This window comes from Podarcis tiliguerta, assembly GCF_965153285.1.
Source record: "Podarcis tiliguerta genome assembly, chromosome: Z".
In the NCBI taxonomy this organism is placed as follows: Eukaryota; Metazoa; Chordata; class Lepidosauria; order Squamata; family Lacertidae; genus Podarcis; species Podarcis tiliguerta.
This window is the reverse complement of record NC_139553.1, coordinates 3943749-3962489: the sequence shown is the minus strand read 5'-3', so window position 1 is coordinate 3962489 and position 18741 is coordinate 3943749. Positions and strand designations below refer to the sequence as shown.

Here is an 18741-nt window from a genome sequence, read left to right as displayed (position 1 = left end):
GGTAGGAGAGAATAACAGAGGCCAACCAGAGAACACTGAGAAGCAAAGCAGCTAGTAAGCTTGATCTTTATTGATCTGTTGCAACAGGGTGCTCCCCTCACCCACAAGAGAGAGGAGGAACCCAGAAAAATGGCGTGCAATAAATACTTTTGAAATTGCCACCCTGTAGATCAAGACCACCCCCAGAAACATCATACATACATCACAGAAAAGGTGCTCTAAAACAGAAATTTGAATGTTGTTTTTCTCCTGTCATTGTTTATCTCCTGTCTGGCAGGTTACTTGATTGGATAGCCTGGGGAGCCTGGCCAGTCTTTTGTAATGATAAATACTTAGTTCCTGGGCCAGGTCACAGGCTCACACCCTATTCATATCTTAAATGTGCCCTTAAGACAGGATTTGTGAGAAAAGAGACAATGGGGAGGTTTCCCACTTTGACCTTGCAGAGAAAACATTTGGCCAGTTTAGGAATCAAAATGGTTCCAGGTTGGTCTTCCTGTGATGATCTATGTACGTGCTTGGTTGGTATGCTTATGAACATTACCATATATCTAAGACCTCAAAATTCCTATATATCCATATATCTAAGACCCCAAAATTCCTATCACCCTAGGCAAGCCACTCTTCTCTCAGCTGCCCCACCCCCATCTACTAAGTAATAATATTAAGTAATTACAGGACTGTTGTGACTGTCCAGGTTGTTGCAGGAATTTATGTATAGGTTGGGGGGGGGTTGCCCCTTCAGCAGATATCATGCACATGCAGCTCACTACCAAAATCAGCACAATCACATTTGTGACTTTTGTGATTTGTCCCCACAAAACACTTCATCACGGTTTCTTCCTATCTATGCAAAGGGCTTTTGCTGCACGATAACAAATGTAAGAATTCACTGATAAATGTATCTCTGTATTGGCTCACTGGGAAAACTTCAGAAATTCATATAGAGATGTGAGCTCAGCTACTCAGCAGCCCCTCTGCCTGAGTGATAATTCCTGGCATCCTGATACCTGAGTGCCAGACAGATAACGATTCCAGAAATAACAAATCCAGTTGAAGACAAAAGGGTGTGATTAACTTGGCTGGGAAACAGGGAAATGTAAATATCTCTTTTGTTACACTTGATGGGTGTTTGGTGGAGGGCAAGGGGAACCATGGGGCAGGGTCCAGGATGTTCAGATTACTGCCACAAGACCTCCCCTTTCATGATGTAACCGTTTGGGGGGGGGTGTAACATGGGGATTAGCAGCTAATAAAAGTTTGGGTTCTCTTTTGTTCGGGGCTTCCATCTTGTTCCACCTTGTGGAAGGTGGGAGTCCTGTTGCGACAGTCTTCTATAAAGACCAAGCCTACTGGCTGCTGTTTTGCTCTGGTATTCCTGGCTGGTGTCCTTGTTTTTTGTCCAAGGGAGCCCTCAGATTTCTCCGTTAACAAGGTCACAAAAGCCAAAAACTGCAGCCAGGTTGTTGAGTGGATCACCTGGACAGGTACATGTTACACCAGTGCTGAGGGAACTGCACACAGGACCATGTTTCAAGGTCCTGTTGTTTATGCACATAACCCTGAACAACTGGGGTCCAGGTTACCAGAAAGACCATCTCCCTCTGTATAGACCTGTAAGTTCACTTTGATCCTCCTGGGAAATTTTACTTCTGGCGCTGCAAAATATCATAGAGCATTGACCTGGGAAACAGGCATTTTTCTGCTGTTTCCCCTGAGCTATGGAAAGCAATCACCTTCTGCTGTATATGAAGCAGCAGCCATCATGCCCTTCAGATTTATTGAGAAAACTTAACCTTTTTGTTCAGGCTTGGACCCTGTTTTACAGGTTTGACTCCCCTCAACTTTTATTTTAATCACTTTCATATGCTTTCATTTTTTAGTTTTTCTCTCATATGTGTGTGTGTGTATATTGCTATCTTACTGGTTTTGTTTTTGTTTTTTGTCATAGTTATAGAACCATAGATGTTGTTGTTTTTAGCTGTATACCACTTAAATAGATTTTTAAAAAAATATTAAGCAGTTTATAAATGATGAATGAATGTGATGCTCAGATTGGATAGTCATGGTCACAGGAACCAAGTTTCCCCACTAGCACAAACACTGTTGTAAACAAAAATTGCTCTTTTCCCTTATGGGGTATCCATATAGAGTCCTTACAATAGGTTCCCTATTGGTAGGAGAAAATAACAGAGGCCAACCAGAGAATACAGTGGTGTCTCGCAAGACGAAAAGAATCCGTTCCGCGAGTCTTTTCGTCTTGCGGTTTTTTCGTCTTGCGAAGCAAGCCCATTAGCGGATTAGCGCTATTAGCGCTATTGACAGTTTAAAGGCTAAAAACGGCTTTTTAACGCTTAAGGGATTAGCGGTTTTGCTGCTAAAATGCTTTTAGCAGCTTAGCGTTTCAGAAAAAGGGGTTTTGGAGCGGAAAAAAATCGCAAGAATTTTCATCAATTTTCGTCTTGCAAAGCAAGCCCATAGGGAAATTCGTCTTGCGAAGCGCCTCTGCAAATGGAAGACCCTTTCGTCTTGCGGGTTTTCCGTCTTGCGAGGCATTCGTCTTGCGGGGCACCACTGTATTGTTGTTTATCTCCTGTCTGGCAGGTTACTTGATTGGATTGCCTGGGGAGCCTGGCCATTCTTTTGTAATGATAAATACTTAGTTCCTGGGCCAGGTCACAGGCTCACACCCTATTCATATCTTAAATGTGCCCTTAAGACAGGATTTGTGAGAAAAGAGACAATGGGGAGGTTTCCCACTTTGACCTTGTAGAGAAAACATTTGGTCAGTTTAGGAATCAAAATGGTTCCAGGTTGGTCTTCCTGTGATGATCTATGTATGTGCTTGGTTGGTACACTTATGAACATTACCATATATCTAAGACCATAAAATTCCTATCACAACTGCAGGAATCTACTGTGAAATTCACAGTACCCACTAAGATTTTGTGTGTGTGTGTGTGTGTGTGTGTGTGTGTGAGAGAGAGAGAGAGAGAGAGAGAGAGGACCCTTTATTTCTGACTTCAAAACGCTGTAGTTAAAAACCACAAGCTGTTTCAGTGTCTAGTTCAACTTCCCTTTTTCATCTTACAGGAAACTGTTAACCAATATGACCCAGACATAAAACCTTTGGAACTCAATGGTTGAGATATATTTCAAAATTTGTTGTTGTTGTTATATTTATTTATTGAATTTATATACCACCCTATACGCAGGGGTCTCAGGGTGGTTCACAAAATAAAATCAAGATATAAAACCACAGAATACCTAATAAAAATAGAAAGCTTCAAGCAAGCATTTAATATAAGAGCATATATGGCCATTGAAATTTTTTAAGGCATATCTGAATCCCTCACATTGAATGGCCAAGAAGTGAGCATGACTGAGTCAGTACTCATCAGTAAACAGGCATGTTCCTGATCTATTTATTTTATTAATTACAGTGCTTTTTTTTCTTTAAAAAATGTTTAGGGGTACTCTCACTTTGACTCAAGAAAATCACCTGGAAAGGAAATGAAGCTGCCATCGGATGTGGTAACAACGAAACTAACCAATCACCATGCTGGATTCCAACTCCTACTTCACACATTAAACGCTCGCTTCCATCCGAGACTCAGGAAACACCGTGACAGGAAATGAAGCTGCCATTGGGATTAGGAAAGGAACTGACAATTCACTGTGCTAGCGAAGAAACTTTTTTAAAAAAGTTCCTTCTCCCGTTAGATTCACAAAATATTTAGGGGTATGTATACCCCTGCATCCCCCCAGAAAAAAAACACTGATTAATTACATTTGTGTACCACTTTTCTTTCAAGCAGCATAGATTTCCTGCTCCCCATTTTATCCTCACAACAACCCTATGAGAAAGCTTAGGCTGAGAGTGAGTGATTGGTCAACAGGGATTGGAACCCTGGTCCCTGTCCAACACTCTAACCCAGGCTTCCTCAAACTCGGCCCTCCAGATGTTTTGAGACTACAGTTCCCATCATCCCTGACCACTGGTCCTGCTAGCTAGGGATCATGGGAGTTGTAGGCCAAAAACATCTGGAGGGCTGAGGTTGAGGAAGTCTGCTCTAACCACTACACTGCACTTCTCTACTGCTGTGTTCTGACATACCAAGACAGTCTTCCTCTCCTGCACAAGGTGAGCACTGTTCCACATTTTTCTCCACCCTGCTCAACCTTGCAAAGCAAACGTATTTGAAACCCTTAAACTTCCAATTGACTTTGGCTGGTTTACGCACATTTTAACCCTACCACGCAAAGTCCATTTAGACCATCTAGTGGCCACAATTCCCAGCTGCCTTTTTCCCCCATCTCTGGAAGTAACAGCAGCAGGGATTTGAGTAAAATGTTGAGGCACTATTCTGTCAGAGCTGCGTAAGAAACTACCCTGGTAGCTAGTTTCATGTTCTCATCCAATCTATGATTTGACATTTCAGAGAGAAGTACAAGCCACAGAGAAAATAAGCAAATGAGAAGCATTTGTCTGCCGATGGTGGTTCATTTTTATATAGATTAACAACAACTTTATTATTTATACCCCTCCCATCTGGCTGGGTTCACTAGTGAGGAGGCGTTTGTCGCCACATAGAATAAAACCAGATTCCCAGTATATTTTAGTGCAGCAGTATAATCTGGTAGTATCCACCCAAAAACCAAAGGCAGAAACAAAGGCAGAAATTCATGCCCCTTTAAACTAATTTCAGGCCAAAGAATTATTTTTTGGGAGAGTTCATACACATTTTACAATACCAAATAAAGTCTAGCAATATAACGATACTGTTAATGTGGGTTAACTCCTCCTTTTAAATTATTCTAGTTGTAATTCCCTTAGAGCTGTGTGGAGGTAGGATCTGACTGTCTGAAAGCCATCATCTGAGGGCGGGCAGGTGGTTGGATGTGATACAGAGGGGAGGTTGCAGGCCCCCTTCCAGCCCCAATATGCCCTCTTCCTTGGGTGTTCCACTAGACAGAACGATCGCAGTTGTAACTTCCAAGAGGAGAAGATAAGACAACCAGCCCTCTTCGTGCCAAACCTCCTGATCAGAATGGTATTTATTTATTAGTGATTTCTTTTATCCCACATTCCCTCAGAGGAGTTCAAGATGACATACATAGTTGTTTCATTTTATCTTCACATCCACCCTGGAAGTGAAGTAAGCCAGGAGATTGTGTGTGTATGTGTGCAGACATATGAGACAGACAGACAGGTTCAAAAGGGAGAATTTGCACTCCACTCTCTCCACACTTAATCTGAGACTTTTAACTACCACACCGCTGGCTAACTCTGCAATCTAGAAAATAAAGCAGCTCTTACACAGTACCAGATATATATGCAAATACATTTTATTACAGTTGAGCTATTTAGAAAAAAAGACCAGAACATGATAAAAGTATAATACAGATAAGTATCCCACCCATACCCAGGGTGGAAAGTCATCAGACCTCTTGCCTTGTTAGGTCCAAGTAAGTAAGCATTTACTGCCTGCTGTTGGGATTTTTAAATAATAATAAAAAAAAGTCTGAAGCCTACAAAATCCGTGGCAGACCTACGTAGTGGTGCAGCAAAAAGATCAGAATTCAGCGTTTCTCAAACTTGCTTCACCACCTGTTAGACTACGACTCCCATCATCCATAGCAGGACCAGTGGCCAGGCATGATGGGACTTGTAGTCCAACAGCTGGAGACCCCTATTTAAGAAACAATGGTTAGATGGCCATCCTACAGTGGCTCAAGGATGGGTCCACGTTCTTCTCTGCCACCATGGGAAGGCTACCTCTGTTACCAAAGCCTGGGATATCTGCAGCTTCCTTCCTGGCCACCCTAGCCAACCCACTGCCACAACACGTGTGTGGCAGAAGTGGGCAGGCCCCACGGTATGATTCAAAGTCAGCAGCCGTTCTCGGACACAAGACCCTACCCAGTCTGCTCCATCCTCTTGCACACCAGATACACACTTTCCTAGCAGTGCAAATTCATAGAACCAATGAATTAAAAAAAAAAAAAAAAGTTCATCGAGATTGTTTCAGTACTTTAGAAATCAACAAGCACAGAAAAGCTGCAATTCAGTCTGTGATAGCCCAGCTAGGCAGAACTCTACACACCTTTCCAGTGTTTAATCTAGCCCTGTAGCTCTTAAAACACAGACCTGCAGCTGTCTTGTTCTCTTCCTACCAGTTTTTGTTTTGTTCGTTTTGTTTTGCTTTGCAACAGTAAAAAAAAAAAACCAGCTGAAACAAATCATTTTCGTTATTCCATTGGAAACCAGTACTCCATTCTTGTTCTTGGTCCACAGCCATCAGAACACTCTGTCGAACTCTGTCTGATTCGTCGCCACTGGATTCCTGCCCTGATTGGCAGGCTGCTGTGGCATATGTCCACCCCTCCTCCTGGGAGGAGCCAGGTACTCAAACATGGATTGGTTATGGGTGGAGAGCATGTTCTTGAGATCAGAGGGCATAGGGTCAGACCAGAAGAAGTCGTGATTCAGGGCGTCATCGCTATCTATCCTTTGGGCAGGATCCAGGACCAGCAGCTTGTCTATGAGATCCAGAGCATATGGGTCTTTGACGTACGCCTTGAGCCGCTCCTTCACCTTGCGCTTCTGCCCTTTCGGCAGGTCCAGCTTCTCATACAGCTCGTACTTATCCATGTTTGGCCACACCTAAGGAGTAACCGGACAAGCATTAAATCCAGAGGAGGGAGACTGATAACCATTTCAGTTTCCAAGTGTCAAAAATCCCCATCAGGCCAGGCAAAAGGAAGCACTGCTTCGAACAACCAAACTATGGTTTGTTCCCACATGATGCAGAAATGGCCACCAAATTGGATGCAAGGCAGAGAGCTTTCTCTGTGCCAGGTTTTTCTGATGCAGAAACAGCCACTAAGCTCTCCACCTTGCATCGGGGACAAGGCCCGCTAAATGCACCGTCTTCAAAAAAGTAGGGATGGTTGCACGGCAGTTGTTCAGACTATACATGATTTCAGCTTTATACACAATCCCCCCCAATGTGGCCCCAACACAAGCTGTGAGTTTGTACCACAAAGTGACTTCAGCTTAGTGCTAAGATGGCGGCGCAAGCACTTGCAGCGGCTCGGCACTCCGGAGACCGGTTTCTAGTGATTTGTGTTTTATTTTTATTTTTATCATTGCTGAATAGGTCATGTTATATTCTGGATTATGTATGTCTGAATGGGATGAGAGTGTTGGAGGTACGTGCAAATGTGTATGTGAAGCCGGTCTTTGGGTGGGTGTTTGATTTTCGTTGTTGTGTATACTGTGTATATACGGACAATGACAAATAAATTTCTATTCTATTCTATTCTACATTAGTTGTAAAGAAACTAACAGAAACACTGAAAGTGATCACTTAAGATTACTGTCCTAGCAATTCATGGGGCTTCCCTTGAAGTCTGTTCAGAAACTGCTGGACTGCTAAAGGGAAATGGGAATCACACCTTGCTAGTGCCAAAACCCAGGGTGTTGAGGATGCTGCCCCCCTCCAGGACTATAATTACCACCATTCCTTATCACCAGCTGTGGTTGATAACAGCTGGAGGTCCATCACATCTGGAGGGTACCTCATTGGCCACTCCTAGCTTGAACAGCTCCACTGGTCACAAGGCAAGCTTTTGAGCACAATTCAAGGAGGTGATGCCTACATCACATGCCTGGTCCCCAAGGATGACCCGTCCCCATTATTAGCTTGCCTGTGAAGTTAAAACCTCCTTTGCAGACCCTCTTCCAAATGCCCCAGCAGCAAAGGGGAGGCAGATGGCAAAGCACAAGAAGAGGCCCTCAGTCATGAAACCTTAACCATGATCACTCCAGAGAAGTTCACATGATATGCTGTATCGCTTCCCTAGGCCTCTATATTTTACCCTCCTTCGGATTTAATTTTAAAAACTGTACACAAAGCATAATTAGCTTGGATGTTGTTTTGCTGTGCTGTACAGCAAAGTGTTTTATCCCGTAACAGAATGTGAACATGGTTTTCTCAGAGGTAAGTTCCACTTTCCTTGGTGGAGCTTCTTGCAGGAAAGGCAGCCTTAAATGCTATGAATTATCCTAGGCTAGGAAACTTTTTTAAAAAACGGAAAGAGTGTATTAATCTCAGAATTAAAATAATCAAAGTGTGGGAAGTATGTGAGGGCCTCTGCTGTGCTTTGCATGGAAAAGGCACCATGCTCACTCCCCCCCCCCCCCCAGCATTTCTCAACAGGGGCATAACCAGCTGGAGAGACTCAGTGCAGTGAAGTAGATGAACCAATTCTCTGACCCTAAATAAGGCCACTTCCCATGTTTCTAAAAACAGCAAAGATCATGCCAGCAGTTTAAATATGATCCAGAGATTCAAATGCCATACCTACTAAATCCAGCTCTTGCTCAAGCATGTGGGAAGCAATATCCTATCATGGATGGGCAGGATTTCATCACAGGCTGGGGCGGGGGCTCATTTTCTAACCTGAAAGATTAGGGAACATACCTCCGGGGTGATGCATCCACAAAGCTGGCTGATGAGAGTGAGCTGGTGCTGTTCTGTGTTTCCCTGCATGATGGGGCTTCGGGTCCACATCTCTGCCATTATGCATCCTGCGCCCCAGAGATCAATGGGTGGTCCATAATCTCGTTCCCCTAAACACAAGGAAACTAATTAATATCAAAGAAACCAGGCTTGCTGGACAACACGGCTTCAAAAACACATTAGCAATTTGCTTCCAGTCTCAACTGGAAATCCTAGGGTTGCAATTAAGGTGCCCATGTTAGCCAGTGGGTCTACTCTAAGTAGGATTAACAACGCATGGTGTGGATCTTTAAAGCCCTAGAAAACTGTCTATTGTATTGCATTTTAAATACGGTTGTTAAACTGCGCCAAGAACTTTGGTTAGTAGGCGGGGCATAGATTCCTCAGGTAAACAAAAAGCACAAGTAGGCTATCTCTTTACAATATCTCAGCAATTTACAATGCAAATTTTAAAAGAATCAAGATAACAGTCTTCTCTTTTTACAGATTGTCTAATCATCCTTTGTGATGAGCAATTCCATGCAGAAGATCAAGAGGAGGGGGAAGAAGCATGGAAATGCAAAAGGCCAGCAGAGAAGGCATGGAGTGATACATCCTCTTTCCCAGACTTGCTTTGCACAAAGGCTATAGCTCAGCGGTAGGGCACCTGCTTTGCATGTTGAAGGACCCAGGTTCTACCCCCAGCAGCATCTCCAAGTAGCAGAGCCCTGCCTGAAGCCCTAGAGAGATGCCTGCTAGTGAGTGTTGCCAGTTCTGGGCTAGGTGGGGCCATTGGTCTCTCAGTAGAAGGCAGCTTCCTATGCAGAAGGCAAATCCTTCACTAGTCAATTAAGAGGCTAGTAGTAACGAGCACAATTTAGATCCCTTCTGCCAGAAACAGTAAGTGCTTGTCTGCACTACACTGCTTCATGTGGTTGTGAAGACCTCCATGCTGAGGAGAAAGGCGGCAAACAGGCATGTTCATCCTTATATTTTTTTTCAGGCCTTACACACACAATGCTAAATGCAGGAGTAAAGTTGATTATCTTTTTAAAAACGTAATGTCCTATGAATACGCAAAAAGGAACTTGTAAACCCCATCCTCCTGGCCTTTGGTTTGGACTCAGTCTGACCCTTATGTTTTTCCACCCCCTTATGGTTTTGATCTATGGGCTACTTTTAAAATGAGGCTGCATTTTAAATTGCACTTTAACCTGTATCCCCCCCCCATTATGATTTTACTGGTGTTAGCTGCCCTGAGCCTGGCTCTGGCCGGGGAGGGCGGGGTATAAATAAAATACAATAAAATAAAAAAAAATTATTATTATTATTATTATTATTAAACCCAGCTCCCTCCTCCCTCCCAGCAGGTCCGTAGTCATGCTGTAGTCTGCAATGCTACCCGCTGGCAGCCAAACAAACTGCTGCATGACCACAGCCATACCTTTTTATTATATGCGTAAGATCTCAGGGGTAACAAACCCTCCAGCCCTTTCTCTTTCCATCCCTTTGAACTCTGCCCAGGGCAGGCTCCCTCTCTTCAGGTCAATTCCCATACAGACCTTGCTGTGATGGACTCCCCTGAAGTGCTTTTGCCCAACTACAATGTGCCACTGAAATGTGATATTGCCTCTTGCTTGCCAGTATGTATGGGGAATGCATACATATATATATGAATGCCTCCAATGGCTGTGTGGCTGGAATGTATCCTACTGAAAATCATATCTGTTGCTCTACCTGCACCCACCTCTGTCCCTGCCCATCACTAGAATGCAGCCCCTGGAAGGCTGCCCACAAGGGAATGCGGTTTTTGGACACACACACAAAAAAGCTCCTTTAAGAGGTTGAAGGGGAAAGCACAAACAGGCCATTCTCCCCCCGTCCCAAATTATTGCCTACCCAGAAGCAGCTCCGGAGGACGATACCACAAAGTCACCACCCTGTTAGTGTAGCGATTGGGCTGGCTGTTCTTTGCCAGGCTGAAGGCCCGAGCCAGGCCAAAGTCGGCCAGCTTCAGAACACCATCGCGGGTGATAAGCACGTTGGCTGCTTTCATGTCCCGATGCAAGATCTGGAGAAGGAAAACAATTGGGTAGGTGTAGAAAAAAGATTTATAAAAAAGGTGCATCCTGAGAAGCAGGCAGAAAATTCCAAAGCTACAGTTCCCAACTTCCTTCAGGTCAAGAAGCTTAGGAGTAGGGGAAAGTCTCAACCAGAGAAGAACCCCCCTCACCTTATTACGGTGGATGTAGTACAAGCCGTTCAGAAGCATTTGCATGACTTTCTTTATCTCCGAAAGTGTAAACTTGACGTGGGCATTGCTGAGGAGTCCAGCCAGGTCATGCTCGCAGAAGTCAAATACCAGGTAGATGCTGCCCTTGCAGCGGTTGTACGGGGAGGCTGTAGGAATTAAAAGGAAGCAGCTGCAATCACAGTCTTGCCTTCAAAGGCTCAAGGCTCGTTAAGGAGCAAGGATACAGCATCGAAAACCATCTGACATAGAAGGAAAAGATTTAGTACTCACAGATCCACCCAAAAATGCAAAGCAAAATGTCTGTCCTTCCCACCTCCCCAAATGAGAACTGCTTCTGTCCCTCACATGCTGCCACTCTGCACAGCCCTCTCTCACAGAACCACCTCCCACAGGTGGCAGGTGTAGCCAATGTGGTGCCCCCAGAAGCTGTTGGGAATACAATGCACATCAGCTCTTGCCAGTCTCACCAACAATCGGGAGGGATCGGCATGCCAGTAAAAAAGGTAAAGGGACCCCTGACCACTAGGTCCAGTCGCGGACGACTCTGGGGCTGTGGCGCTCATCTCGCTTTATTGGCCGAGGGAGCCGGCGTACAGCTTCTGGGTCATGTGGCCAGCATGACTAAGCCGCTTCTGGCAAACCAGAGCAGCGCACGGAAACACCGTTTACCTTCCCGCCGGAGCAGTACCTATTTATCTGCTTGCACTTGGACGTGCTTTTGAATTTCTAGGTTGGCATGAGCAGGGACTGAGCAACAGGAGCGCACCCCGTCGTGGGGATTCAAACCGCCGACCTTCTGATCGGCAAGCCCAAGAGGCTCTGTGGTTTAACCCACAGCACCACCCATGTCCCTTAGGGCATGCCAGTACTCAAGACCAAAACACATGCAACTTATACAGATTTATTTACACACAGAGCTACCTTGGACACTGAGCACGGCAACCTCTGGAAGGCACCATATTGACTTGTTGGTGTTGGCATCCATCTTGAGAGACAATGGAGTGTGTCTCCAGGGGTGAAGCCAAACCGCTGCATTAGCAACACCAAAGTGTCCTCCCCAGGGTGCAAGCCTGGGCAGTTTGTTTGTTATTATTGTTATTTATTTGTGGGGGGAGAAACACACATCCCACATCCCCTACCCTCCACCCCCTAGTTCAGAGTTTTCCTTCTTCTGGATGGGCTATCTTGCCAGGTTGATGAGCCCTATCTGACCTCACTTCCCTCTACAGCACATGCAGAAACCACCAGGACCTGCTCTTGATTCATATCTTTATAGTGCTGCTGTTTTTACATTCATATATATAAGCAGTCTTGGAACACTTTTTTTTTTTTTAGTGTGGAAGGATGGCATATGCCTAAATCTAACCAATCAATCAATCAATCAATCGTATCATATGAGTTGCGGGATAGTGATTTCTCAATGCCTTGGATTGCGATTATTATCTCCAGCTTTCATAAGAGCTTGCAAATCATAAAAACCGCTTTTTTTGCAGCCACAATTCTTACCTTTGGTCCTGCAGATCTCAATGAGATTCACAACATTTTCATGCTTGAGTAGTTGGAGGATTTTGATCTCCCGTAGGGCTGTGATGGGGAACTGAAAAATAACCCGGACAGTCAGTTAGAAAACTTTAATAAATGCTAGAGATCTATGCTAAACCATAGCTTATTATATACCAGAGGTGCACCGGTATATAATAGTTTGTAACATGTTGCTCTGCCCTTCCAGGAGCAACAGACCACAAGCTTTGACTTAGCATGACATGCAAACTAGAAAACCTGGCTTGTTTCTTTTCAGAAAAAAACCCAATGGTTGGCAAAGTTTCTTCTCGTTTTATTTACTTTTATCTATGAATCTCTTCCCTTGAGGACTTCCAAAGGAGTTTATAGTACAACAATGTAATAAAACAATCACATACATAGAAAATCAACTGCATATATTAAAACAATTAATGATATTAAAAAGTTTTTAAAAACACCATGTAAATAAAATCAATTCGTATTCAAGACAGATGCCAACTGGGACAAAGATTTTAAAAGGCCTGTTGAAAGATGAATGTCTTTAGCAGGCTCCAAAAAGATTACGGAGGAGGTTCCTGTCTGATATGAAACAAGAGGAAGTCTCAACGGGTAGGTGCCACCAACCTAAAGACTCCATTCTGACACTGTGTGGAATGGACCTCCTTACAGAATGGCATCTGCAATTTTAAGTTGGGTATGCAAGGAATAAGGCGATCCTCTAGGTACCCTGGTCCAAAGCTGTATAGGACTTTGTACCCCAATGCCAGTACTCTGAATTTTATCCAGTAACTAATTGGCAGCCATTGAGGGGCCTCCTCTTTGGGGTTTTGGTCAAAAAAATTGTTTCTACTTCTGCAAGCCTTAGGGTTCCTGCCAAGACTCACCCCTCTTCCACATGCCATTTGGGCAACACAAGCATCAAGTCCTCTCACAGTATGAACACCAGAAACAGAAGGAATTATGATACAGTCATACATCAGGTTGAATATGCTTCAGGTTGAGCGTTTTCAAGTTATGCTCCGCGGCGACCCGGAAGTAATGGAACACGTTACTTCCGGGTTTCGCCGCTCACGCATACGCTCAAAATGTCGTCACGTGTATGCGCGGAAGTGGCAAAATGCAACCCACGCACACGCGTGTTACGTTCTACTCAGGATGCGAACGGGGCTCCAGAATGGATCTCGTTCGCATCCAGAGGTACCACTGTACAGCAGAATAAATCCACTGCTGCAAGATGGTGAGACAGCAATTGGCTTAGATGGCCTTAAAAAAATTGATGCCACAAATTCATACAGAGTGCGTTTCTCAAGTGGGATCAGTCCTGAGAGCCACAACGAAACTTTCCCTTTCAGAGGCCAGGCAGGCAGTCACCTTTCTTGTATGTCGCCAAAGGTCTTTGTAGAGGCAACATACTGCTGAATGGTAAATGCAAGGATAACTAAGGAAGACTGCTGACTTGTTGCATTAGGGCTTCCTGGAAGCATCTGCCTGACTACACTTTGAAACACAACACTACAACAGATGGACCCACCTCCCCCTCATCCAGGTTGCTGCACCCAATTTTGCACCCACATTCTGTTCCAAAGATGCACCTCAAAGCTACTTTACCTCCCTTGCTCATAATCACCCTTACACACGCACACACCCCAACACAGCACAAACTTACCCCCTCTTTTTCATTCTCCATCAACACCTTCTTCAATGCAACTTTTTTGCCTGTTTGACGATGTTTTGCTTTGAATACCTCCCTGTAGAGAAAATGGGAAGTGTTAAGATTCACCAAGGACCTGGAGGTGTTTCCACCTGCAAACTCCCCAGAGACGCCTGACTAACTCTTGCTGGATAAATGCTGACTGGAACTCCTGGGTTCCAGAGCAACATCTCTCAGAACACCAGTTGCTGGGAGACGAACAACAGTGCTATCACGTGCTTAGCTTCAGGCCTAATCCAGCAGCACCTTCCTAATCTTCCTGTGCAGTCCTCATCTAATCAAACAGGGAAAGTGCAGCTACCCTCCTAAAAATAAAAAAGCCCACACAAGTGGCAGAGTCTTGGGTCTTGTTCACCCAAGGTATACACACGACGAATGGCTTTTTGGGCACATGTACACAGAGTGGAGCTGCCACTTGATGAGGTACCCTTGGAACAAACAGGCACTGTTCAAAAAGTGCTCGAGTTTTGTTCTGTTTTTTGTAAAGTATGTGCGCCAGATGTAAGAAAGTGCATGTGGGAGGGAAGTTGAATCCTACAGTATCCTGCTGATAAGAAAAGGAAGGAAGGAAAGACTTGAAACTGGCAGATGTGTTAAGATGGTATCCTATGTCAGGCACATGGAAGGTTTTGCAGAAGGACACAAAACAACATGAATAATCCAAGCAAGCAGGCACATATTATTTGAGAGCAACTGGACAAAAGAACAGGAGACCACCATCAAGCAGGTACTGTCCCAACATTGCATCAACTGGCACTTCTAGTCTAAAATATAACTAGTTTTCCACAGGGTTTCTCAGACGCCAGGCCAGGACCCACAGCTGAACTTTCAGGGGGGCTCAGTGGTACAGCCACTCCCCTATCTCCTCACTTACCAGTCCCACCCACTAGCTGTGGTGAAGCTTTTTGGTTTGGAAAAAGGCCTGAAAACCAGCAACTTCTTGTATGCAAAGTAAAGAATTTAGTGTTGAAAGAATTTAGAAAGCAAGATGAAAGGTTAATAATAATATCTAATTTAACAAACAAACTGGGAACAGAAAAGAAGGGGATATCAGAGGCAAGCTGCTTTAGGAGCAAGTGAAATGGAAAAGTATAAGAGAAAGGAGATTTTAAAAACTGGCAGTCTGAGTATGGGTGGGAATAAGGTGGATGCAGAGTGTGAAAGGAGTCTGGTAGACAAAATTATAGGAGATAGGTAACTGAGAAGAGAGAAAAATGAAAGAAAAGGCCTTCTACACTTAAAAGCTCAGCAAATTCTGCCTAAAATGGGGAGAGCGAACTGCAATACACCCAGAACAAATGTATGTATTTGGCCTGAGGAAAGCTCAGGTTTGGAACTCCTTGTCACTAGGAAAATGCTGTGGCACCTAATTTAAATGGATTCAAAGATGGATTAGATCAGGGGTTTTCAACCAGTGTGCCATGGCACCCTGGGGTGCTTTTAATGATGGTCGGGGTGCCATGGGCAACACTGTCCTCTATCCCTTTTTCCTTCCTTCCTTTCTCTGATGCCCTCTCACGTCTCTGCCTCCCAAAGGCTTGTGCAGCTGTTGTAGCAGCCCTGGCTCCAAGCTCGCCAGGGGAATAGTGCCTCTGGGGCTTGCCAGGGGGTGCTGGTTGCCAGGAGCTGAGGTGGCCTCGGAGTAAGCAAGCAAGCAAGTGGGTGAAGAAGCCCAGCCTGCCAGTCCACCAGCCCTTGCTTTTGGAAATGGACAGACAAGCGGGAGGCCAGGCAGGCAGGTAGGTGCTGGGCTGGCCTTTCTTGTGCTTGCTTTATGCAAGGCCTGCCTGGGAGCTGAGTGCCCGGTGCTACCTCCCAGGGTAAGGTGCTGGCCTCACATTCACCTTTGGCCAGTCTCCGTTGGGCCACTAAGGCTGGGGGCATCCTCTTCCCAGACCCCTATGGGGCAGTGTGAGGAGGCACCTTTCTTTGGCGCAGTGTGGGCAGCTCAGAGGCCAGGGGCAGCAGCAGCAGCTGTCCAGAGGACACCCAAGGAGAGGGGAAAGGAGAGGAGTCTGAGGGAACACTCCACAAGGGAGGGTGTTAAAAAAGGGTTCAGGGGCTGCTACCTCTGCAGGCAAGGGGTGCCATAACTGGGCTCCTGAGCCCCACAAGGGTGCCGCAGAAAGAATGCAGTTGGTCAAGGGAGCTGTGGACTCAAAAAGTTTGAAAACCTCTGGATTAGATGGTTGTTGTCCCTCTCTCATGCAATTCGAACCTGGGTCCCCTCAGGCCACATTCTGCCTCTTTTTATGATCTTAATCAGAGTGGAGGCATAGCAAAATGCTTCCAGAGGCAAGACTTTCTCTCCAGCCAATTTACTTCCTGGGGTTATTAAGGTGATAAAACGGGGGTGGATCTGAACAACCTACGATGCCTTGGTCTTTTCCAAGGGACAGATAATACCATAACAGTAATTAATAAAGGCTGTCTGCAATCAGCGAAGGGAGCTGACGCAGTGGAAGCAATTCAGTGTGTGAAGCAGGGGAGTTATTTAAGAGGCACGAGCGAAGAAGACGACTTTTGGGGAGGGCAGCAAGGAGCTTAAGGGGGAAAGGAAGGGGCACCTCGCGCCGCCGCGGTGGGAGCTTGACCGGAGGGCATCTTGGGGAGGCAACTAATCAGGAGGGGTGGGGCTAGAACAGGAAGAACAGAGGAAGCCAACCATGTATGGGGAGGCCAGAATGAACGCGAGGCAATGGGAGAGCCGAGGGGAGAGGAAAGGGGGCGGCCCCCCAGGGAAGCCTGCATGAAGGACGTCTGTTGAGAGCCTGTGCTAGGAGCCCATGGGGCTGGAGCAGTGGGGGAGCCTGTGGGGCCCGTGGCGCAGGGACCGGGGAGCTTTTTCGGACGTGGGGGACCCTGCTGGGGGTGGGGGGGTCCCTGGGGAGGTAGGGGGCGCAGGGCGGGTTGGGGGGCTCCCCGCAGGGGGGCGACGGGCGCCCGGCAGAGCCTCACCCGAAGGTGCCTTGCCCGATCTTGGCTAGCTTCTCGTACTTGGAGACCTCGTCGCAGTAGGGACACTCCACCGCGTCGTACTGCTTGGCCATGGCGGAGCCGGCGCCCCTGATCTCTTCTGGCTGCCGCCGGCCGCCGTCCGAGGGGCGCAGCGGCACGTTTCCGGGAACGCTTCCGCCCGGCCGCTCCATTTCTTTGCAGTTCCACTCGTGCCGCCGCCACCAACGCCACTTCCGGGATACGGGGACTCGCTGCCGCGAGGCACGCCGGGCTTTGTAGGCGGGCGAGCGGGCGGGGCGGGGCAGGTCCCAGGGAAAGCCCCGCCCCGCCGGGGAACCTGCAGTGCAGCGCGCAGGCCTCAAGAGGGAGCCAAACAGTCGCCTTTTAGCATGAAAGGTGGGGGTTCAACAGATGAGATGGGGCGGGATAGGGGGAGCTGACCCTGGTAAATTTCTGCTTCTATTTTAACTCGGGTCCCCCCCCCCCTTTGCATAATTTACAGGTCCTGTACCCTCAAAAGGCAGGTTCATCAATCCATCAGGCAACTCTTATTTCCATCTCCCAACCTGTTTACCATCCAGCCTTGATCCAGAGTTTCTGAGAACGGCGAAAGCTATTTGTGACATTTTGATGGGCTAAATAAAATGAGTTGTGTTTTGTTTTTGTTATTTGTTTAGCCTGAGCGCTGCATTTCTCTGTGGGCAACTGTCATCCGTAGTGATCAGGGCCAGAGGCAAAAGTGGGTGTGGCCAGAGGTAGACGTGGGAGGAGCAATGAGTGAGTCATCCCCCTACTGTAGCCAACCACGGATGGGAACTGCAGTTCAATCACACCTGGAGGGCAATGTTAGCTGTCCCTGCTGGCAACACAAAAGCCAGAGCCCTGAGCCATTGGCCTCTGAAGGCAGCAGTTGTACTGGACAGTGATGCAGTAATGGATTGAGGTTGAATCCTGATGATAGGGAAGGGGGGGGGCGCATGTCTTCTTTACCTCCTTCTTCGCTACAACATATCCATTTATTTCCAATTGTCAATGTCAAAAGGGACTAAAATCTATAAAATTCATAGAAAATCAACGTGCCAATTTGCTCAATTTCTCTAGGACTCCATGACACCTCCCCTGTCCTCCATAATCCCTCAAGCAAGCTATCAAGACCCTAATCCTGTCAAATCACTCTGCCAAGCCTTTCCTCTTGGCAATGCCAGGTGGCAGACTATGCATACATGGACCATTGTCTTCTCATCACGGGTACTCAGGATGTGCTTATCTGAGCATATCTCCAGCTCTGCATATTCCCCCCTCCCTCCTCCATATGTTAATCCTGTGTAACCCAACCTCTTCTTAATGTATTCATGATGTAACTGGGATATATTTTGCACTGTATTCTGGGACATGGAGGGAAGTTTCAAAAGTTCATGTCACCCCTTTCTCACGGTTCAATCTCACCTTGAACCTGTTGCGCAATAAACATGGATCTTCTGCAGTTTGCTCCTGTCTCCGGCTGAACTCATTTTCCTCCGCAGGGACCCGCGGACTTAGTCCGACGAGCTGGGTGGCAGAGCAACCTCGTGCCCAGATTTTACCATAACACTGACAAGACAGAAGTACAGTTCTTGGGGGACAGGGAGCAAGCGGGTGTGGAGGACTCCCTGGTCCTGATTGAGGTAACTGTGGCCCTGAAGGACCAGGTGCGCAGCCTGGGAGTCATTCTGAACTCAAAGCTGTCCATGGAGGCACAGGTCAATTCTGTGTCCAGGGCAGCTGTTTATCAGCTCCATCTGGTACGCAGG

The 18741-nt window shown here is 46.4% G+C and overlaps 1 protein-coding gene and 1 long non-coding RNA gene across 2 annotated transcripts; one reads left to right on the top strand and one right to left on the bottom strand.

The window, feature by feature from the left end:
- Window positions 1–5335: 5335 nt before the first annotated feature.
- On the bottom strand, window positions 5336–17222 carry CDK9 (cyclin dependent kinase 9). The gene is made up of 7 exons (XM_083423124.1): window positions 16952–17222; window positions 13949–14030; window positions 12268–12358; window positions 10741–10907; window positions 10407–10578; window positions 8490–8638; window positions 5336–6667 (listed from the first exon to the last, which is right to left on the bottom strand). Exons 1-7 carry the CDS (start codon window positions 17140–17142, stop codon window positions 6302–6304), a joined length of 1218 nt encoding a protein of 405 aa, XP_083279250.1. The 5' UTR covers window positions 17143–17222; the 3' UTR covers window positions 5336–6301.
- LOC310669337 lies at window positions 14038–17609 on the top strand. Its single transcript, XR_014507096.1, has 2 exons — window positions 14038–14720; window positions 17454–17609. It is a non-coding gene; the product is annotated as an uncharacterized lncRNA (long non-coding RNA).
- Window positions 17610–18741: the final 1132 nt, after the last annotated feature.